This window comes from Lichtheimia ornata, assembly GCF_029851405.1.
Source record: "Lichtheimia ornata isolate CBS 291.66 chromosome Unknown scaffold00007, whole genome shotgun sequence".
Taxonomy (NCBI): domain Eukaryota; kingdom Fungi; phylum Mucoromycota; class Mucoromycetes; order Mucorales; family Lichtheimiaceae; genus Lichtheimia; species Lichtheimia ornata.
In genome coordinates this window covers 411,917-428,143 of record NW_026695327.1, presented here as the reverse complement: position 1 = coordinate 428,143, position 16,227 = coordinate 411,917, and the positions used below count along the sequence as shown (strand labels likewise).

The 16,227-nt window shown below is 43.8% G+C and overlaps 5 protein-coding genes across 5 annotated transcripts; 1 reads left to right on the top strand and 4 right to left on the bottom strand.

Moving 5' to 3' along the window:
• Positions 1-10: 10 nt before the first annotated feature.
• On the top strand, positions 11-2,840 carry O0I10_002537 (uncharacterized protein; the record flags this gene model as incomplete). The annotated part of the gene is made up of 7 exons (XM_058482619.1): positions 11-703; positions 771-1,343; positions 1,410-1,520; positions 1,591-1,706; positions 1,768-2,128; positions 2,188-2,582; positions 2,633-2,840. 7 exons carry the CDS (start codon positions 11-13, stop codon positions 2,838-2,840), a joined length of 2,457 nt encoding a protein of 818 aa, XP_058346643.1.
• Positions 2,841-2,896: 56 nt separating this feature from the next.
• On the bottom strand, positions 2,897-3,895 carry O0I10_002536 (uncharacterized protein; the record flags this gene model as incomplete). The annotated part of the gene is made up of 3 exons (XM_058482618.1): positions 2,897-3,179; positions 3,240-3,480; positions 3,574-3,895. 3 exons carry the CDS (start codon positions 3,893-3,895, stop codon positions 2,897-2,899), a joined length of 846 nt encoding a protein of 281 aa, XP_058346642.1.
• Positions 3,896-4,307: 412 nt separating this feature from the next.
• O0I10_002535 (uncharacterized protein) lies at positions 4,308-5,920 on the bottom strand (the record flags this gene model as incomplete). The annotated part of the gene is made up of 5 exons (XM_058482617.1): positions 4,308-4,515; positions 4,580-4,887; positions 4,947-5,366; positions 5,420-5,552; positions 5,619-5,920. The coding sequence occupies 5 exons, from the start codon at positions 5,918-5,920 to the stop codon at positions 4,308-4,310; spliced, it is 1,371 nt and encodes a 456-aa protein (XP_058346641.1).
• A 249-nt stretch (positions 5,921-6,169) lies between these two features.
• Positions 6,170-6,858, bottom strand: O0I10_002534 (uncharacterized protein; the record flags this gene model as incomplete). The annotated part of the gene is made up of 2 exons (XM_058482616.1): positions 6,170-6,397; positions 6,463-6,858. The coding sequence occupies 2 exons, from the start codon at positions 6,856-6,858 to the stop codon at positions 6,170-6,172; spliced, it is 624 nt and encodes a 207-aa protein (XP_058346640.1).
• A 1,600-nt stretch (positions 6,859-8,458) lies between these two features.
• O0I10_002533 (uncharacterized protein) lies at positions 8,459-10,813 on the bottom strand (the record flags this gene model as incomplete). Its single annotated transcript, XM_058482615.1, has 12 exons — positions 8,459-8,740; positions 8,796-8,857; positions 8,922-9,059; positions 9,124-9,495; positions 9,561-9,678; positions 9,742-9,824; positions 9,887-10,008; positions 10,077-10,137; positions 10,205-10,394; positions 10,455-10,487; positions 10,556-10,636; positions 10,709-10,813. The coding sequence occupies 12 exons, from the start codon at positions 10,811-10,813 to the stop codon at positions 8,459-8,461; spliced, it is 1,647 nt and encodes a 548-aa protein (XP_058346639.1).
• Positions 10,814-16,227: the final 5,414 nt, after the last annotated feature.

Below are 16,227 nucleotides of genomic sequence, written 5' to 3'. Positions count from 1 at the left end.
ACATACAACCATGGGTGACGGCACCAGCAGCAGCAATGCTTTCTTGAGGAATCTGTCACAGAAAAAGTATTCTTGGATGCAGCCATCAGCACAACTTTCTCCTGCTACCAACACAACGACAACACCAGCAACAGCAACAGCGACAACAGGAGCGGCAGCAACAACAACAACGCCAGCCGATGCATCATCGTCAACTAGCACCAATGCAACCGCATCAGCATCCGCCAGCAAAAAAGAGACGATTAATGACTCCAAACGAGCATCGTCAGAAGACGCCAATCGAGTATCGAAGAAGCCACGACATACAGGAAAGCGATCAGTTGAAGACGAGAGTCGTAAACAGGTGTCAGGAAGATCCAACGGCAATAGTAGCTCATTATCACCTGCTGCTGCTGCTACCACTACCAACACTACTACTATGACCACAGCCAGCAACAACAATCCAGCTGCCACATCATCATCTAATATCACTCCTTCACGATCACCTTCACCAACATTGGATTTACCGGCATTGGATGATGATGCTTTGCTTGCACCTCGTCGCAACCGTGTCAAGCGTTCACAACCACGTTTCAGATACACAAGTTTCCCTGTCAAAGGATTCAGCATCTTGCCTACGCGAAATATCACGAGTGGATTTGATAAAACCGACACATCCTATTTCCCAGGCAACAAGGCTGGATCCTCATCCATTGCACCCAATGTAAGTTGTACACACACACACACATTTATCAAGGGAGAGAGAGAAACTTATTGTGGATCTACTATAGCCTGAGGAAGAGTGGCGTGATACAATCATTATTCATCCTGGATCTCGTAATCTACGCATTGGTCGATCATCGGAGGCATTTCCTAGAACAGTTCCTCACGTGATTTCACGACGTGTGCATGAAAAGAAGATCAACAACAACAACAACAAGATCAACGCTGATGTATTGGATTTTACCGATCGACCACGAGGAGAAGAAGCCTTGGCTGAAATCCGAAACGAGCTCAAATGGCGTATGAAAGCAGCAAAGCGACGTGCCGTTCCCAATGCAGATGTTCAGGTGGTCAGCTTCAACTCACAGGCCGTGCATGAGACTATACCCGATCACAATGATCCATACAAGGTTGAATGGACTGAAGTACCATCCAAAGGTGCCGCCAGCCACTTTGTCGGTGATAAAGCGCTCAATTTGCCCATTGACAAGCATCCCGAATACCAATTGTTCTATCCTTGGAAACATGGATCACTCAATCATCAGGACTATGATTCGATCGAGGCAGTGCTAGGCGACCTGCAGACCATTTGGACCGAGACTATTCGATCAGAGCTGGATATTGAGGATAAAACATTTGAGGTAAGTGGGTCTCTCCCCCCCATTTGATATACAAGCAATGTCTTGTTGACATCTTTTTTGTATTAGAACTTCAACGTAGTGCTGGTCATACCTGATGTTTTCAGTCGTCGTTACACATCCGAATTGCTTACCATGCTGTTACGACATATGAAGTTTAGAGGAGCTTTGGTACAACAGGTATATCACACATTATATGGATATGGATCCCCCCCCCGTGAACACATGATTAACTAGTGGATTGTTCTAGGAATCGAGTTGTGCCACATTCGGTGCTGGTGTATCGAGTGCCTGTGTTGTGGATGTGGGAGCACAAAAGACTACCATTGCTTGTATTGAGGATGGTGTATGCTTCCCTGACTCACGGTAAGCATCCATGATTTCTTATGGATCCAACACAATCCCTTACGCTGGTTATACATAATAGGATGACAATTGCTATGGGAGGTGATGATATTACAAAGACATTTGCATCGTTCCTTCTCGCCAACAAGTTTCCATATGGAGAAATGGACTTGAGCCGTGCCTATGACTGGCGACTTGTGGAAGAGCTCAAGGAAAAATGGTGCACCATGAACGAAGCTGATATCAGTGTCCAAGTCTATGATTTTTTTGTACGAGCACCAGATCATCCCACCCAAAAGTATCAATGCAAGGTCTATGATGAAGTATTCTTGGCCCCATTGTGTCTCGTATACCCGGGTATTCTAGATGCAAGGGATAAGACGGCGAATATCAAGGAGTGGTCAAGCACCAATGTGATTGATGATATTACAGATGAGGCAAATGTGAGTAACACGAGTGGGTAGGCTTTGGGATACAAGGGGGGCTAATCATGCCAATGTAGACAACAACCCAAACCACTGTACCTACTGTATGGCAACCACAGACCCTTGCTGCTCAACTCGCTCCTGAATCATCAACAGTATCATCATCCGATACACCCACCGCCAATAATACTCCTCAGTACTCAACATCTACCCCTACCCCTACCACAAACGGCAACACACCCTCATCCTCAACCTTTGTTACGCCATCAGCTACTCCTGCACCTACAACAACATCCACTACTGTGGAACGATCCAATCTCTTTGACGTTTATCCGGTGGACATCGCTATTGCAAAGTCGATTCAAGCCGCATCAGGAATGTCAGATGATCGACTCAAACGTTTCTTTACCAACATCATTCTTGTGGGTGGTGGCGGCATGATTAGCAACTTTAATCGGGTTTTGGAAGATCGGTAAGTGGCCAAAACAAGGTGTATGGTAACCATACTAATACATAGTATAGGGTGTTTTCGACTTTTATTGCACAGCGAGCGGCCATTGAGCGAGTGGAAGTGCTACCTGCCCCACGTGAATTGGATCCTCGTTTATTGATGTGGAAAGGTGCTTCGGTGTTGAGCAAACTGGAAACTGCCAAGGAGATGTGGATCGGTGAACAAGAATGGTCCGAAATGGGGTCTCGCTGTCTACGTGAGCGTGCATTGTTTACCTAGTCGTTTTCTTCCTCCTCTCCATTAAAATTATACGTGTGGATGTGTTTTTATTTCGTCTAATTGTTCTCAATCTCGTGAATGAATTCTAATACAAATTCGCATAATTGCTCTTGACCTTCCTTCGTGGTAACTGAATGTCCACCATTATCAAGAAGACCCAATTTCTTGATGGCAGGGCAAAAACTCTGGTATCGTTTCATGACTTCCATTGGATCCAGTGAGCTAGCGTAACATTCATCGTCCTTGCTATGCAACATGGCCATGGGTCGTTCCACATCCTTGTACAACTTTTCAATCATTTCATCTGGTAAATCGGTAGAAAAGACGTCATCATCTCCTCTATATAGCAGTGTTACTCTCAATGCGATACATACAAGGACACATTGCGTATGCACTCACCCAAATGCACCAAGCGAATAAAGTCGATCTGCTGTCATGGGCGAGTCCCAGTATTTTCGTGGCAAGAATTCACCTCCATTGCCTTCCTTTCTCATCTTGGTAGCCAATTCTACCTGCTCTCCAAAGCTGGGCTCGACCTTGTAGCCACATTCACGGTCAGATACAGGTGCCTGTAGGATATATCCAAGGACTGAGCTATTCATTTTGCCATTCTTGTTATGCCAGTAGCAATCTTGCGAGCCTATAGAACGTGTAAAAGTAAGCTTGATGGCCCGCCTTTGGTAAAGCATTGGTGTTACACAATCCCATCCCATTCCTCATCCCGCATCCTTGCCTGTTGAATGACCCAAAAACACGATCTTTTGTTTCTTGCGTGTATCCTTGAGGTATTTGACCAAATGATCGAGCTCATCACTGTCTTTTTGCAAGCTTGAAAAACCAAAACCAGTGTAGCTGGATGATAATTGTACTTGGATTAGACTCCAGCCTATCTCTTTTAACGATGTCGTTAAAGGCTCGAGAAAGGGAACCGCGTTGTAGCCGTCACTGAGGCCACCAATAAAGACAACTGAGTTGGGAGAGCTGGCATCACCCGATTCGAATGCTGTCAATCTATCTTCTTCGTAATACGTGTAAAGGGTACCGCTCAACTGCATTGTGGGTGTATGTGGGGGGTGTGAAAGAGGGGAAAAGCCGCGCAAGAAGAGCAAACAACAAGCTTTTATATGGGAATGGTGAAAATGAAATCCCGTAATCCTTTTTATTGGACGATCATTTCGCTAGTAAAACGCGGTGCTTTGATGTTATGCAAATGTAACTACCACTTGATCTGATACGCCTGTGGCTGTGTATATATGTGTGTACCTCTTGTTTCATCTGATAGGAGGTGGTACGGAGTAGCAACTTGCAAGAAAAGATTCAAGCGCAGCAATTATTGAACAATGTGGACGGCCTTTGTCGCTAACAATGACAACCTACACACATGATTGCCTGTTTAGGATCATCACATTGAACATCAATGATTGTAGCTTTAAAGGATAGGATGTAATTACTTTTGCTCCACGTTTATTAGTCACTTTCTATAGGGATAGCTAATGCACCACTGTGCCATCCTCCAAATCCAATGGCAAATACAAACGAATCCGAAAAGTAATTTACAGCTTCTGGTGTCTCCTTATTTGACCATGGTTGGCCACTGCCATGTCCCAAAGCACCAGCGCTATATGCTCCCCAAGTCAACAGCTTGCCATTATTGGTCAATGCACCACAATGATAGCTAATGTAAAAACTCCCATCAGTACTCGAGATAGACCTGCGTATGTCCAACCACCCAAACTTACTCTCCAAAGGAAACCTTGCAAATGTCACTTTGTAGTTGTGGTAGAACTTGAGGGGGTTCATCCGATTCGTGTCCCAATAAAACCTTCCCATCCAATGTGTATACTGCAAAATTGCGAAATTGTGCGGTGATAAAGCGATGCATCTTGTCATTTGGATCATTCAATTCTGGTTCTGTTGCACCAAATGCTTCGAGTTCGGTTGTCATGGAAGCTGGTGAATGTACAAATTGAGCTTCATTGTGGGTGACGAGCTTGAATAATCGGCCAAAGCGAGTGAGTGCTAATGTACTCTTTTCCATGCCAGCCACCTAAAGCATAAGTGTGAGCTCCATCATCTTCCATGCATTGATACTATATCAAATTTTACCTGCACAATACGATCGCCAGCTTGTATAGGCTTGATTTCCTTGTGAGATATACGAGCATCATTCTCAATGGCTTGTAGGTCAACCATGTCTTCCTCAGATACTGTGAGATCATCCAAGACTTCATCTTCGGAACGAACATTGGGTGGTAAATCGACAATGTATACACGGCCCTCTGTTGTAAGGACGGTTGAATAACCCCAATTGGCTGTCACTTGAAGCACGCGTGCATTCATCCTAATACGCTGAGGGACCCAGATATTGCCCCAATGCCAAACACTGCCATCCTTTGCAAGAGCAATTGCATGAGACCGCCCACATGACATGGATTTGATTTTGACGTCGGCTGGGAGTGCCACTTGAGTAGGGTTCATCACACGATGAGCACCAATGTTGATGGAAGGACCCGTGTCTGCAGCCATCTAAGATAGATTCGTCAGTTTAAAATCAAAAGTTTTGATTGTTGTTCACTTACTGTTCCCCACATCCAGACACGACCATGACGATCCAGGGCATGGAATGACCAACCACCTGCATGAATGTCCACAATCCCTTTTCCTCGCATGCTTTCAAGCTCTTTTGGTTCTGAGATATGACGAGGGGCGAATCTACTATATCATCCTTCATTATTAGATGATACCTTGGCAACCAATGTATGGCACATAGATACTTACGCGCCACGAACACGTATGGGCACAGTTGGATTAGGGTGACCCAACCTTAAGTCTTGATTCTCGCCCCAAGTATACACGCGTGAATCCGAGAGTCTTGAGTAGAGCGACTTCCATCCTGACGACCGAAATGTGCTTGTCAATGGTAGGTTGTATACACGAAAGACGAGATGCTTCCACAAGAGTTCGTCATTGGCAAACTGCGCAAAGAACTTGCAAGAGCAATTGAGACAACAGAGGGAGGTAGCATCCAGGTTGCTGAGAATGTTGTATACGATATCGATCGGTAGTTCAGTAATGAGCATGATTGTAGTGGTGGGTATAGATAAAAGTAGAAGAGTGCTGGGTAAATGGGTCGCGTGAATTATGTAAAGAAGGGGATAGTGCTTTATCTTGGCGCCCAGCGATGCTTTAGTGCATGTATCACAGGATGGTTTTATTACCGCGCAACAATGAACGGTTAAGGAGAATGAAAAATATACAAAGAGAATAAAGGATAGGATGATGCTAAAAATGATGATGACGATGATTGATTGATTGATTGATGAATGATTTCAAAAGGTGGTTGTGGATGCTGTTGTTGGGGGAAGGGCGTTATAACGCTCTTGTAAATGAATAAGCCTTGGCGTGATATCCTGTTGCAGCTGGCTCCTCTGTTGATGATCGGAGATGTGTTTTAAAAGCTGCATAAAAGTGGCTGTACAGTTATCAATGGCTTCATGCGCCGTGATGCGATCACCTTCATAGTATGGTGACCCTTGAGAATCCTCCGCAAAATTAAGCTGATCAACGTGATGATAGATGAGTGCACAAAGAACAAAGAATAACACTCCTCTTTGTTACATACCTCGTCCATGGCTAATGCATACATCTCTTCAATTCGCTCCCGCTCACGATCGATCTCTTCCATTTCCGGAGCAGAGGCCGAAGCTCGTCTCCGAAACAATAATGACATGATAGGCTTGCTAGATGTTGACCAGGATGTTGACGCAGTGCCAGCACTAGCGTCACTTGTATTGGAGCTCTTGCTTCCACGTCGTGGGGTTGGTTTCCAAGCTTCATCGTCGATCACTGGTGGTGGTTGTTGATTGTTGCTGTGATGCCCACAAAAGCCGCAACATTGAGTGTTGTTTTTTGTCGTAGATCGTTTACGTTGTGCTGATGATGATGATGATTTGATCCACATGAAAAAAGTGTGCCATTTCAGCTTGATTTGACAAGTGGTGGTGGAGGTGGAAACCATGGTGATGAAAATGTGTGATGGTGGCGAAAAAGAAGGAAGCAGGGGAAAATGAGAGGAGTGAATAAAGTAAGGAAAAAAAAAGCAACGGATTTGATGAAGCAACAAAGTAAGAAGAAATTATGCACGCATGAATAAGGGAGGAAACAACATTTGGACAAAAAAGTGTGTGTGTGCCAGAAACAGGAAAAGGAGATAAAGATCTAGACAAGCTGCGGTCTAAAGAGATGATGTACCCACTCACATACACCCAGCAGCAAGTAAAAGGGGAAGCATGCGTAAACATCATTGCCTTAAGCAAGTAGCGTTGGGGGCAAGATGCACCCAAAGATACATTGCCCTTGGGTGTGTGGCGATCCATATGGTCACACATGACATACCACAATACATACACAATCAATCATCATCAAAAACATGATCTCGATCATCCCCATCATGCCCACCCTCCTCATACGTCTTCTCAACCCTGCTTCTACTATGGAAACAAAAATTCATTGTCATACGTGTGTGGTGTATGTAGCATGCATGACCAGCGTAGAAGGTGCATGTATATGTAGAAGATGAGTGAACGGTGGCGACATCTCAAAGTGGATACACTACCAATATGGACATCTCCTTTGTCCTCTTTTTCAATCCCTTCCCCTTGCATCAAAATGAGCCGGAGAGGATTTCTTGACTTTAGGACTCCTATACGTGTGAGTATAATTATGTTTGCCACCCATTTGTTTGTGTGAACACAAACATGACGCACTGCAGTGTGTGTAGTACTTATGTACGCATGCTGATTTTCGTCACCCGCAGCCATAATAGAAAATGTTCCAGGCAACCAGTGGGATGCATATCCCATCCATCCATCTCCGAGTTTGGATGTGGTATTGTTTACCTTGGTAATACTGGTTTGCAGCAACATCATGTTATGGCTAGCTTATATTAGGAAGGACCATCTCTGCTTACATCTCTCTATTATTGCTGTTGATGTCAGAGGTGCGATGTAGATCACGGAACTACCCCGTATAGAAGAATAATGACACAATAACATTCGCCGATGCTAGACAATAAAAATGTTTTCATGCGTCTATAGTAACGATACATGAATGGCTGATCTATCTTGTGATTATGCCAATGGTTTTGCATATCCAAGGAGCTTTTTTCATCCGCAACTGCATTTACTCCTTGCTTCTTCGCAAAGCTGTCAAACTGATAATGCTTATTGATCCTCACAACCTTGAACGGGTCAACACAACTCCTCCTTTTTCATCCATCCAAAGATTTGGATTTCGCTTTTATTCGGATGGCTTACACTAAATACCTGGTTGCTACGACACTACGTGTACAGGTTACAGGTTTTGCCACTTGTTACCCACTTTGCATTTCCTTCACTATGTCAATGCCGATGATGCCAACCTTGACCCCTTTCAATGCTACAACATGTCTCCTTTTAATCAAGCGTCATATGAGTGATGACGACGACGCTTCTTGCTATATACATGTAGAAATCGATCATATACAACAGGGTGATGATTGTTAAAAGACATCAACAAGCGAAAAAAAAGGCCGCTAGGATTTGGTTGTGTAAGGGTATGAATGATGCAATATGTACATGTTACGTTTTTATTTCCGTCTTCTCTTCCTTTCCTGCTACTACCTGAATTGATTCAGGTTTTGGGGTTGTAGTACTTGGGATTGATTCATCTTCATCATCATCGTAGAGAAGAACCCGTTGACCATTGATGATTCGATATGGGCCGGTGAACCAATGTCTTGCAAAAAGTGCGAACCAAAGTCCAGAAGCCAGCATGATAAATGCATATGGGATAACGGCATAGTTCATATTGTCGGGGGTGACAGGCCACTGTGTAGGCAAAACGAATAACACAACGCCAAACTATGCGCATTGCATTAACGACTGAGATTCCCCTGAATCATCGAATTCGACTTACCAGCAACCAGCAGCAAGAAATCGCACCAATAGGGTATGCAAACTTTCCCAAACGCCATGGTCCTTTAGAAAAATGAATAAGTGACCAATCCATCGACCTTTTTTTTCCTCCCCATGTATACTTTACCAGGCTTGAATGCCTTGCGTGCTATAGTGATCCTTAGAAGGATAGGAACGAGGTAACAAGATTGGGCTCCGATAGTGCTGACCGAGACAATGGCTTCGAATGCGGTGCTATTGATCATATACAATATTCCAATAATGACTACAATATAACAATGAGATGTCTTTTTCTTTGTAATGTGATTGTAACGGCTCGTGTAACGTACCTGCAACTGCAACATTCAACCACACAGAGTTCACTGGTAATCCAGTACGCTTGTTGAGACTGCAAAAGCATTTCGGCAGGGCTCCATCACGTGAAAAGGCGTACGTCATTCTCGATGCTGCCAAGAGCAATGCATTGCCACTGAAAAAGATCGTCAACATAATGATAATCACGAATACGAGCGTCCACGCATGGCTAATGTCAAGAAACACTTGCACCATTTGTGGATGGATTGCATTCTCGCTCAAGATTTGTGCATCGAAATCCTTGATCATGAAACTGAGCGCCATCAAAAAGATGAAGCCCGTCACTGCGTTGGATAGTACTGCCGTCATGATACCAAATGGTGCAGCACGTGCTGGATTATTCGTTTCTGGTAATCAACAAAGGTGAGTTGCCATGACAACACCGTCATAGTCTACCATTATCATCACCTACCATCAGCTACTTGAACGGCACCTTCGTAACTTGTCAGCGTAAATTGGGATTGGAGGAGAGCGAGAAGGAAACCATAGCCATCATTTGAGAAACCAGATCCATTGTAAAATTGGGTAAACTACAAAGGCACGGCCCATGCGTTAAGAAGGATGCCACTCATGACACGTGATACTCGAGTTACCACAAAGCTTCCAGTATTAAGTGGTTTGGCGACCGCCAATCCAACAACGACAATGAGTACTAGACCAAGCAGGTTGATGTAGACTGCATGGAAAGCAATGTGAGAATGACGGGTACCTCCTTTTGACCATCGCATTCCCACTTACAAGCTCCTTCATTGACAATGCCATTGAATCTAACAGTGACCGAGTTGATAACGCCATACAGAACGCAAATGCCGAAAAAGACGCCGTATTGCATATACACTGAAGTGTTGACTTCCGGTTGCCTTTCAACACGATAACAATGTCAATCCAAAAGTCACGTGCACCTTCCTCCTTTTCCTTCTTCGCATACCATATTTGAATGATGCCAGCAATAAATTGACTGCAACCAAGACCAACGCTGGTGACGCTGACTAATGGAAGAATGAGTGAGTTCTATATCATCTCACCTCCCCCATTTGCACTCGATTTATCGCTTACATATGTATTGGATCCATGTAAACCATCCCGTCACCCAGCAAGCTAATGGCACCCATTCGGGAGGAGCAAGCCTGCTTACCCAAATATATAATCCACCCGTCCTTGGATACGCACTAGCTATTTCAGCAAGTGACATGGCTGACAAGGTCGTAAAAAAGGACACCACCACCCAACCCCAAATGACACCCAGCTATATACATACACCAAATGGTTAGCAGCATAGTCGTTACTCTTATGATATTATACATACACTACCGCCATCGACCATAGCATCGCCCCATAGCTGTAAATGAAAGAAGGATTATAGTCATGAATACAAAGCATGTGCATCTTTTCTTTAATCAATCTTACGGGAGTGATTCCGGATAAAACCGAGCAGCATGAATAGGCAATGGCAAAGTTGGAGAATAGAGTGAGCGAGTTTTTTGGATCCTGAAATGACGTTATGACATGGTTATCTTTAGCTGTACGCATCCCATCTTGCAATAGTAGTAGAATGCATACCTTGTTGTATCCTAGCTCATTTTGATGATCTACTACATCCAAGGCTTGACCTGCTTCAAGTTGCTTTTCACTGGATTGGTCCTTGTTGTCATTTCCCAAAACCATCGAGATCCTTGAATACAAAGAGAGAGCGAAAAAAAGATTTCGATCCAGCAAACGCCAGCTTTATACATGCTTCGTTCCACAAGGCCTTTCCTAATGCTGGTCCTGAACGGGCAAATGCGCATAAATAGTGCGCTGTTGTTCATAATACCCACGTTCTCGGATATCTTTTCAGAATGTTAGCTGCTGGATGGTATACTGTAAATGTGACGAACCCGTACGCAGAGCCATTTCATATATACATCATGGTTGTTAAACATTGTTTCCTTTTGATACAGGCACTTCCTTGCATTCATGGCGTACGTATTAACTTTCGTCTTTGCATACTTGCTGATATAATATCATCTCCACACATCTTGTAGTGTAACCTGTTTTTAATACAGCAAGGGCCACACCAACATGAAATCCGAGCACTCGATCACCCCATTTTGAATGACGAATCTCTTTTTGATCCTTTTACGTACTCAATCATCCCGTGTTTCATGATGCCATTGTTTCACACGCATGAGTTACACCCAAAGTTTATGCAAGATGTAACCATCGGTTCATTGAAAGGCGTTTCATTGTCCCACAAATAGTTTGACAGCTCTGCAAAAGGGAATTTGAGAATGAATACATGGGTCACAGCAGCCACCCCTAGTACCACCACCAACACCGATATGCTCTACTGCTGTAGTACATATAGCTAAAGACACTTGGTGCCGGCGTTTTGGTAATACGCATTGCTCATCTTGCTTCGCCCCACTCGGTATGATTCATTGATGGCTGTCCATGACACATGAACCCTCTCAGCAGGATAAGAGACAAAGAGATGAAGGCTCACACATTCCAATGATGCAAACGACGCCCCATGATAGCTTTGGATGAGCATCTGCACAATGCGGCAAGTCCTACAACTAGGCATATACGGCTACTAAAGAGCTAGTTACACAACATTGTGCACAGTGCTTGAGCTCTCGTATATTTTGACTTGCATCTTCCTGCATATGTATATACAAGCCTTTCCATAGTCATCATCATTCCCCATGAGTGTGTCACAGTAGTAACATGCTAATGCACGAAATATCTACGTGCTGTGTCTACAATGTTATCTTCTCCCTGGCGTAGGCCGAGACATCTCTTTTCCTTGCTGAAAACATTGACATCAATGTTACAAAAATAGCTTCCATTCTAGGTAGTCATAGACAACATGGCGTACTTGCTTTATTTATTTATCATCTTTCAGCAATTACGAAACATAGAGAGTGCACTTTACCATGTGAGCAAGATAACCTTACATGGCCACATCTCCGAACCCAAAAGTTTTGACCATATTTGGCCGTAAATCCCATCGTTCCACATATGCGCGCTCATATAACTCTTCCCGCCCATGCTTTACGTAACATTTTGAATGAAAGGAAACATTGCTCAACACGACCCAATGATTACTATTGTAACATCACTTGTATTCCTTGGCTTATACGCTACTAGCTAGGGGATGTTCAAATTCGCCTGGAATATGGTGTCGGTTGAAGAGGTGATGTGTAAAGGGGATGTAAGGAAAGTGGAGCAAAAGGCTTTCAACAGTAGGTATATGATCTTGCACTCTCTAGCTTTTGAACTTGGGTGTCGGTCATGGAAAGCAAAGTCGCAATTTCCTCGGGCTGAGATGGATGTCGCAGCATGCAGCAGTGTACTCAGATACTTGGGCGTGATGATTGAATTGAACGATGCCAACAAGCTCGACACAGTAACCCTCCCATATGTGTATCAAACCATGTACTTGCACCATAAAGAGAAATAGCTGTAATCCTATAGTGAATAAACAGATTTACGTTAACATCCACCTTCCACAGACACTTACCAGTAGACAATATTTGTGATGCAGCCCCAAGTGTTGTTGTCGAGAGAGGTTTTGAAAGTCAAATGCAGAGCCTACTGCTTCGAGAAATTCAACGCCTTTTGGAAAAGATGAACAAGGAAACAGAAAGACAAAGGTCCTGGGAAGCCGTTGTATCACTACCACCACCCATATATCACCTAATCCAACTTTGCGTATGCATTTCGGAAGGTAGCTACATCGAAAGAATATATAAGCACGTACTTCATCACGCAGGATGATTAGCTTTTACCTTAACAAAAGAGCTCAATATCACAATGACATTGAAAGCAGCATAACAATGAAACGCTAAAGATCATTACAGCTGGTTAGTAAATGGATCACTAGCAAATTAAGACCATCCACCAGGATACTCACATCAACATGGGTTTTGAAGGCGCCAGCGATCAATGGTGGGTATGTACATAGGAGTAAACTGGGCGACGACATCTTTGCAAGTATGTGCATGGCGGTCTTTGGTATTTCGGTGGTTACAAAGAATGGCAAATGATTGTTGGGAATAGTGATGAGCTAATAGATTGATAGGGCGGGTGTGATCGAATTGTCCATGCATATGGCGGCGGCTTGTCTTTGATGGTTGGAGGCAAGTTGTGGATGCGACACGTTGGCGACTAGACCTTGATGGTTGTAGGCAAGTTGTGGATGTGGAGCGTTGAACGTTGGATAAATTGGATACGAGATGACCTGTGGAAGGTATGGAGGGGCACCGAATTTGACTCTTCAACGGTAGACAGAGTTCTTCGTCGCTTGAAACCATGATAGTATTAGTAAAATGTATGCTGCATTATGTTGTCGTAATGTACCTTGATTCCATGGTGCAGGTTGTGATGAAAAAGCGATAGCGAATACTGATTTTGGATATTTATCCCCACGTGACCATACGTCCGTGATAGCTCCCAAATTGTCGGTAACCAAAACCACCAGAAGATTGCTGGCACCCATACATATAAAAGTTGCTGCATGCTGCTGACATGATCCAACCATCCAACGAAACATGAACTGGCAGATGCCTAACAAAGGAATACAAAGGAATTGCCGATAACGAGAAGCATCAGATAATGGGATAAAGTTTGATGGCACCAAAAAATACTTACGCTGCTACTTGTTACTGACATGATCCACCCATAGGAAGAGAAATAACCTAGCGTATGTCCCTCAAAGGAAACGACCGTTGCTTGGCAACGAGAATCCCCCAGAGATGGAATAAAGATTGCCGAAAGCAAAGGATACGACCACTTTCTGATTGCTGACATAATCCACCTCACACAATACAATACAATAACACATGTACTTAGGTCACCTACAAAGGAGTCCCAAATTCCTATCAGACTAGGTATATATAAATGATGATAGTTATACCTACCACAAAGGGTTCATCAAGGACCACAGCCAAATGTCATTAAGCAGCGATGAGCACGCCAAGTGGTAAAGCAATGAAGTGAGCTACATAAAAGATGAATGCATGAGTAAGTACCCTCATATTGTGGATCACATAAAGGTTATCCTTGAGACTTACCAAAGGCCATTGACGATGAATACAAGTAGAAGAAAGAAAGGACGTATGATAGTGTTGGTGACAACAGCCTTGTTTATATGAGTGGGCGTAGGAGTCCTTGTTGTCATGATTGATTGGACTGGTAAAGTGGTCAACCATCTTAGAATACGGAGTCGAAGTGATAGAAAGACGATATTTGTAGGTGGCAGGCATGTCCGTTGGTCGTCATGGGTACATAGATCGCACGCGTGTCTCTTGGCATATGCTCTGTAGCTACATCGTGTCGCCATTGACCACCTGTTCACCGATTGGCGTTGTGCATTAAAGGCAATGAACGTAGTTGATGCTCTGTATTGCGTAAATGAAGTTGGTCTCGCCTTGCTTTGTAACGTGGGAGGGAAGAAGAGCGGGCTCATTCTTTCCCCCTTTCGTTGTCCTCGTTATTGCACTCCATGCCACCCCGCCTGCTATAGCTACTACTATGAATATGTACTTCAACAATATCCTATACATCTGGATCAATAACAACGACCACTACTCGAGATCTCAACTAAGTATAGTCCTTGTAATTAAGCTACTCATGGTTTTACTGTAATGAAATTGGCATCTATCAGGTCCGTGGACATCGATGCAGGACTTCGGCAGCCAACATATGGATTCTCCCTAGCAAACGCAGAAGAACGTAATATCCATGCTTGTACCCATTGCCATTATCATAATAGGTAGTCTTTTTATGATTGGATGCTGTTTTACTTACGTACCTTCACCAAAGGCAATCATCATCATCATCCATTTGTGTAGCAACCTGTCAAGGACGCGTTTGTGTAACCACCACGTGCGGTTTCACTCAGCTCTTCATCTTTCCGTTAATGCAGCCGACACCATCCACTAGGAAAAAGCAACTCCATCACGCTTACAGCATAGGTAAAACATAAAGACGCCTGTATCTCCAAACTTTACAATGAAACGTGCGGTTTTTATTAGAGCAATGGGCTCAGCTTGGCCAACAGCACCTTGTGTGAAAGTTTCGGGTTCAATGTCGCAAACAGCCCAAAAAATATTTTTTGGTCGTCGTCGTCGAAGAGGTCGACCCCTGGATCCACTTTGGCTGGTGGCGACATTGCGAAATCTGGGATTGGCCACGATGAAGGTGAAACTGGCACACAAGATTCCTTTGACCCCGACGAACAGGTTGCTCTAATAAAAACCCCACGTTTGATTGTAAAGTTTGGAGATACAGGCGTCTTTATGTTTTTACTATGCTGTAAGCATGACGCTATATGAAGAGTGGTCTTCGTTCAATGTCAAGTCGCTGGACCCTGGCAGAGCAAAAGACGCAGAGGGACCTCTTTGTGTAACTCAGCTACTTTGCATGACTAGAAGGATGGAAGAATGATACTGTATACTATTGACAATATCCCATACATTGCGAGCTAACAGCCATTTCTAAAAATCGGCAAATGTTGCCCATTCTATGACAGTGGAACGATGCTCCTGCTTCAGACATTCATTTCACGATTGGATTATGTTGATCCGAGTTGATTTGGCTGAGTTACGCTCATACAAGGTTACTTCAGTTGAGCAACATAGAGCATGGTTAGATGTGTGGATTGATGTAACCTCTTTGGCTGTATCTCGGTCAAATCAACTCGGATCAACATAATCCAATCATGGAAATGAATGTCTGAAGCAGGAGAATCGCTCACATGTCATAGAGTGGACAACAGTGGCTATTGTGAAGAAATGGCTGTTAGCTCGCAATGTACGGGCTTTTGTCAACAGTATACAGTATCATCCTTCCATCCTTCTAGTCATGCAAAGTAGCTGAGTTACACAAAGAGTGTCCCTCCGCGTTTTTTGCTCTGCCAGGGTCCAGCGACTTGACATTGAACAAAGACCATTCTTCATATAGCATCACGCTTACAAACATAAAGGTGCCTGTATCTCCAAACTTTACAATCAAACGTGGGGTTTTGAATAGAGCAATGGGCTCGGCTTTACAACAGCACCTTGTGTAGCAATACGTAACTGAACGAAGTACAT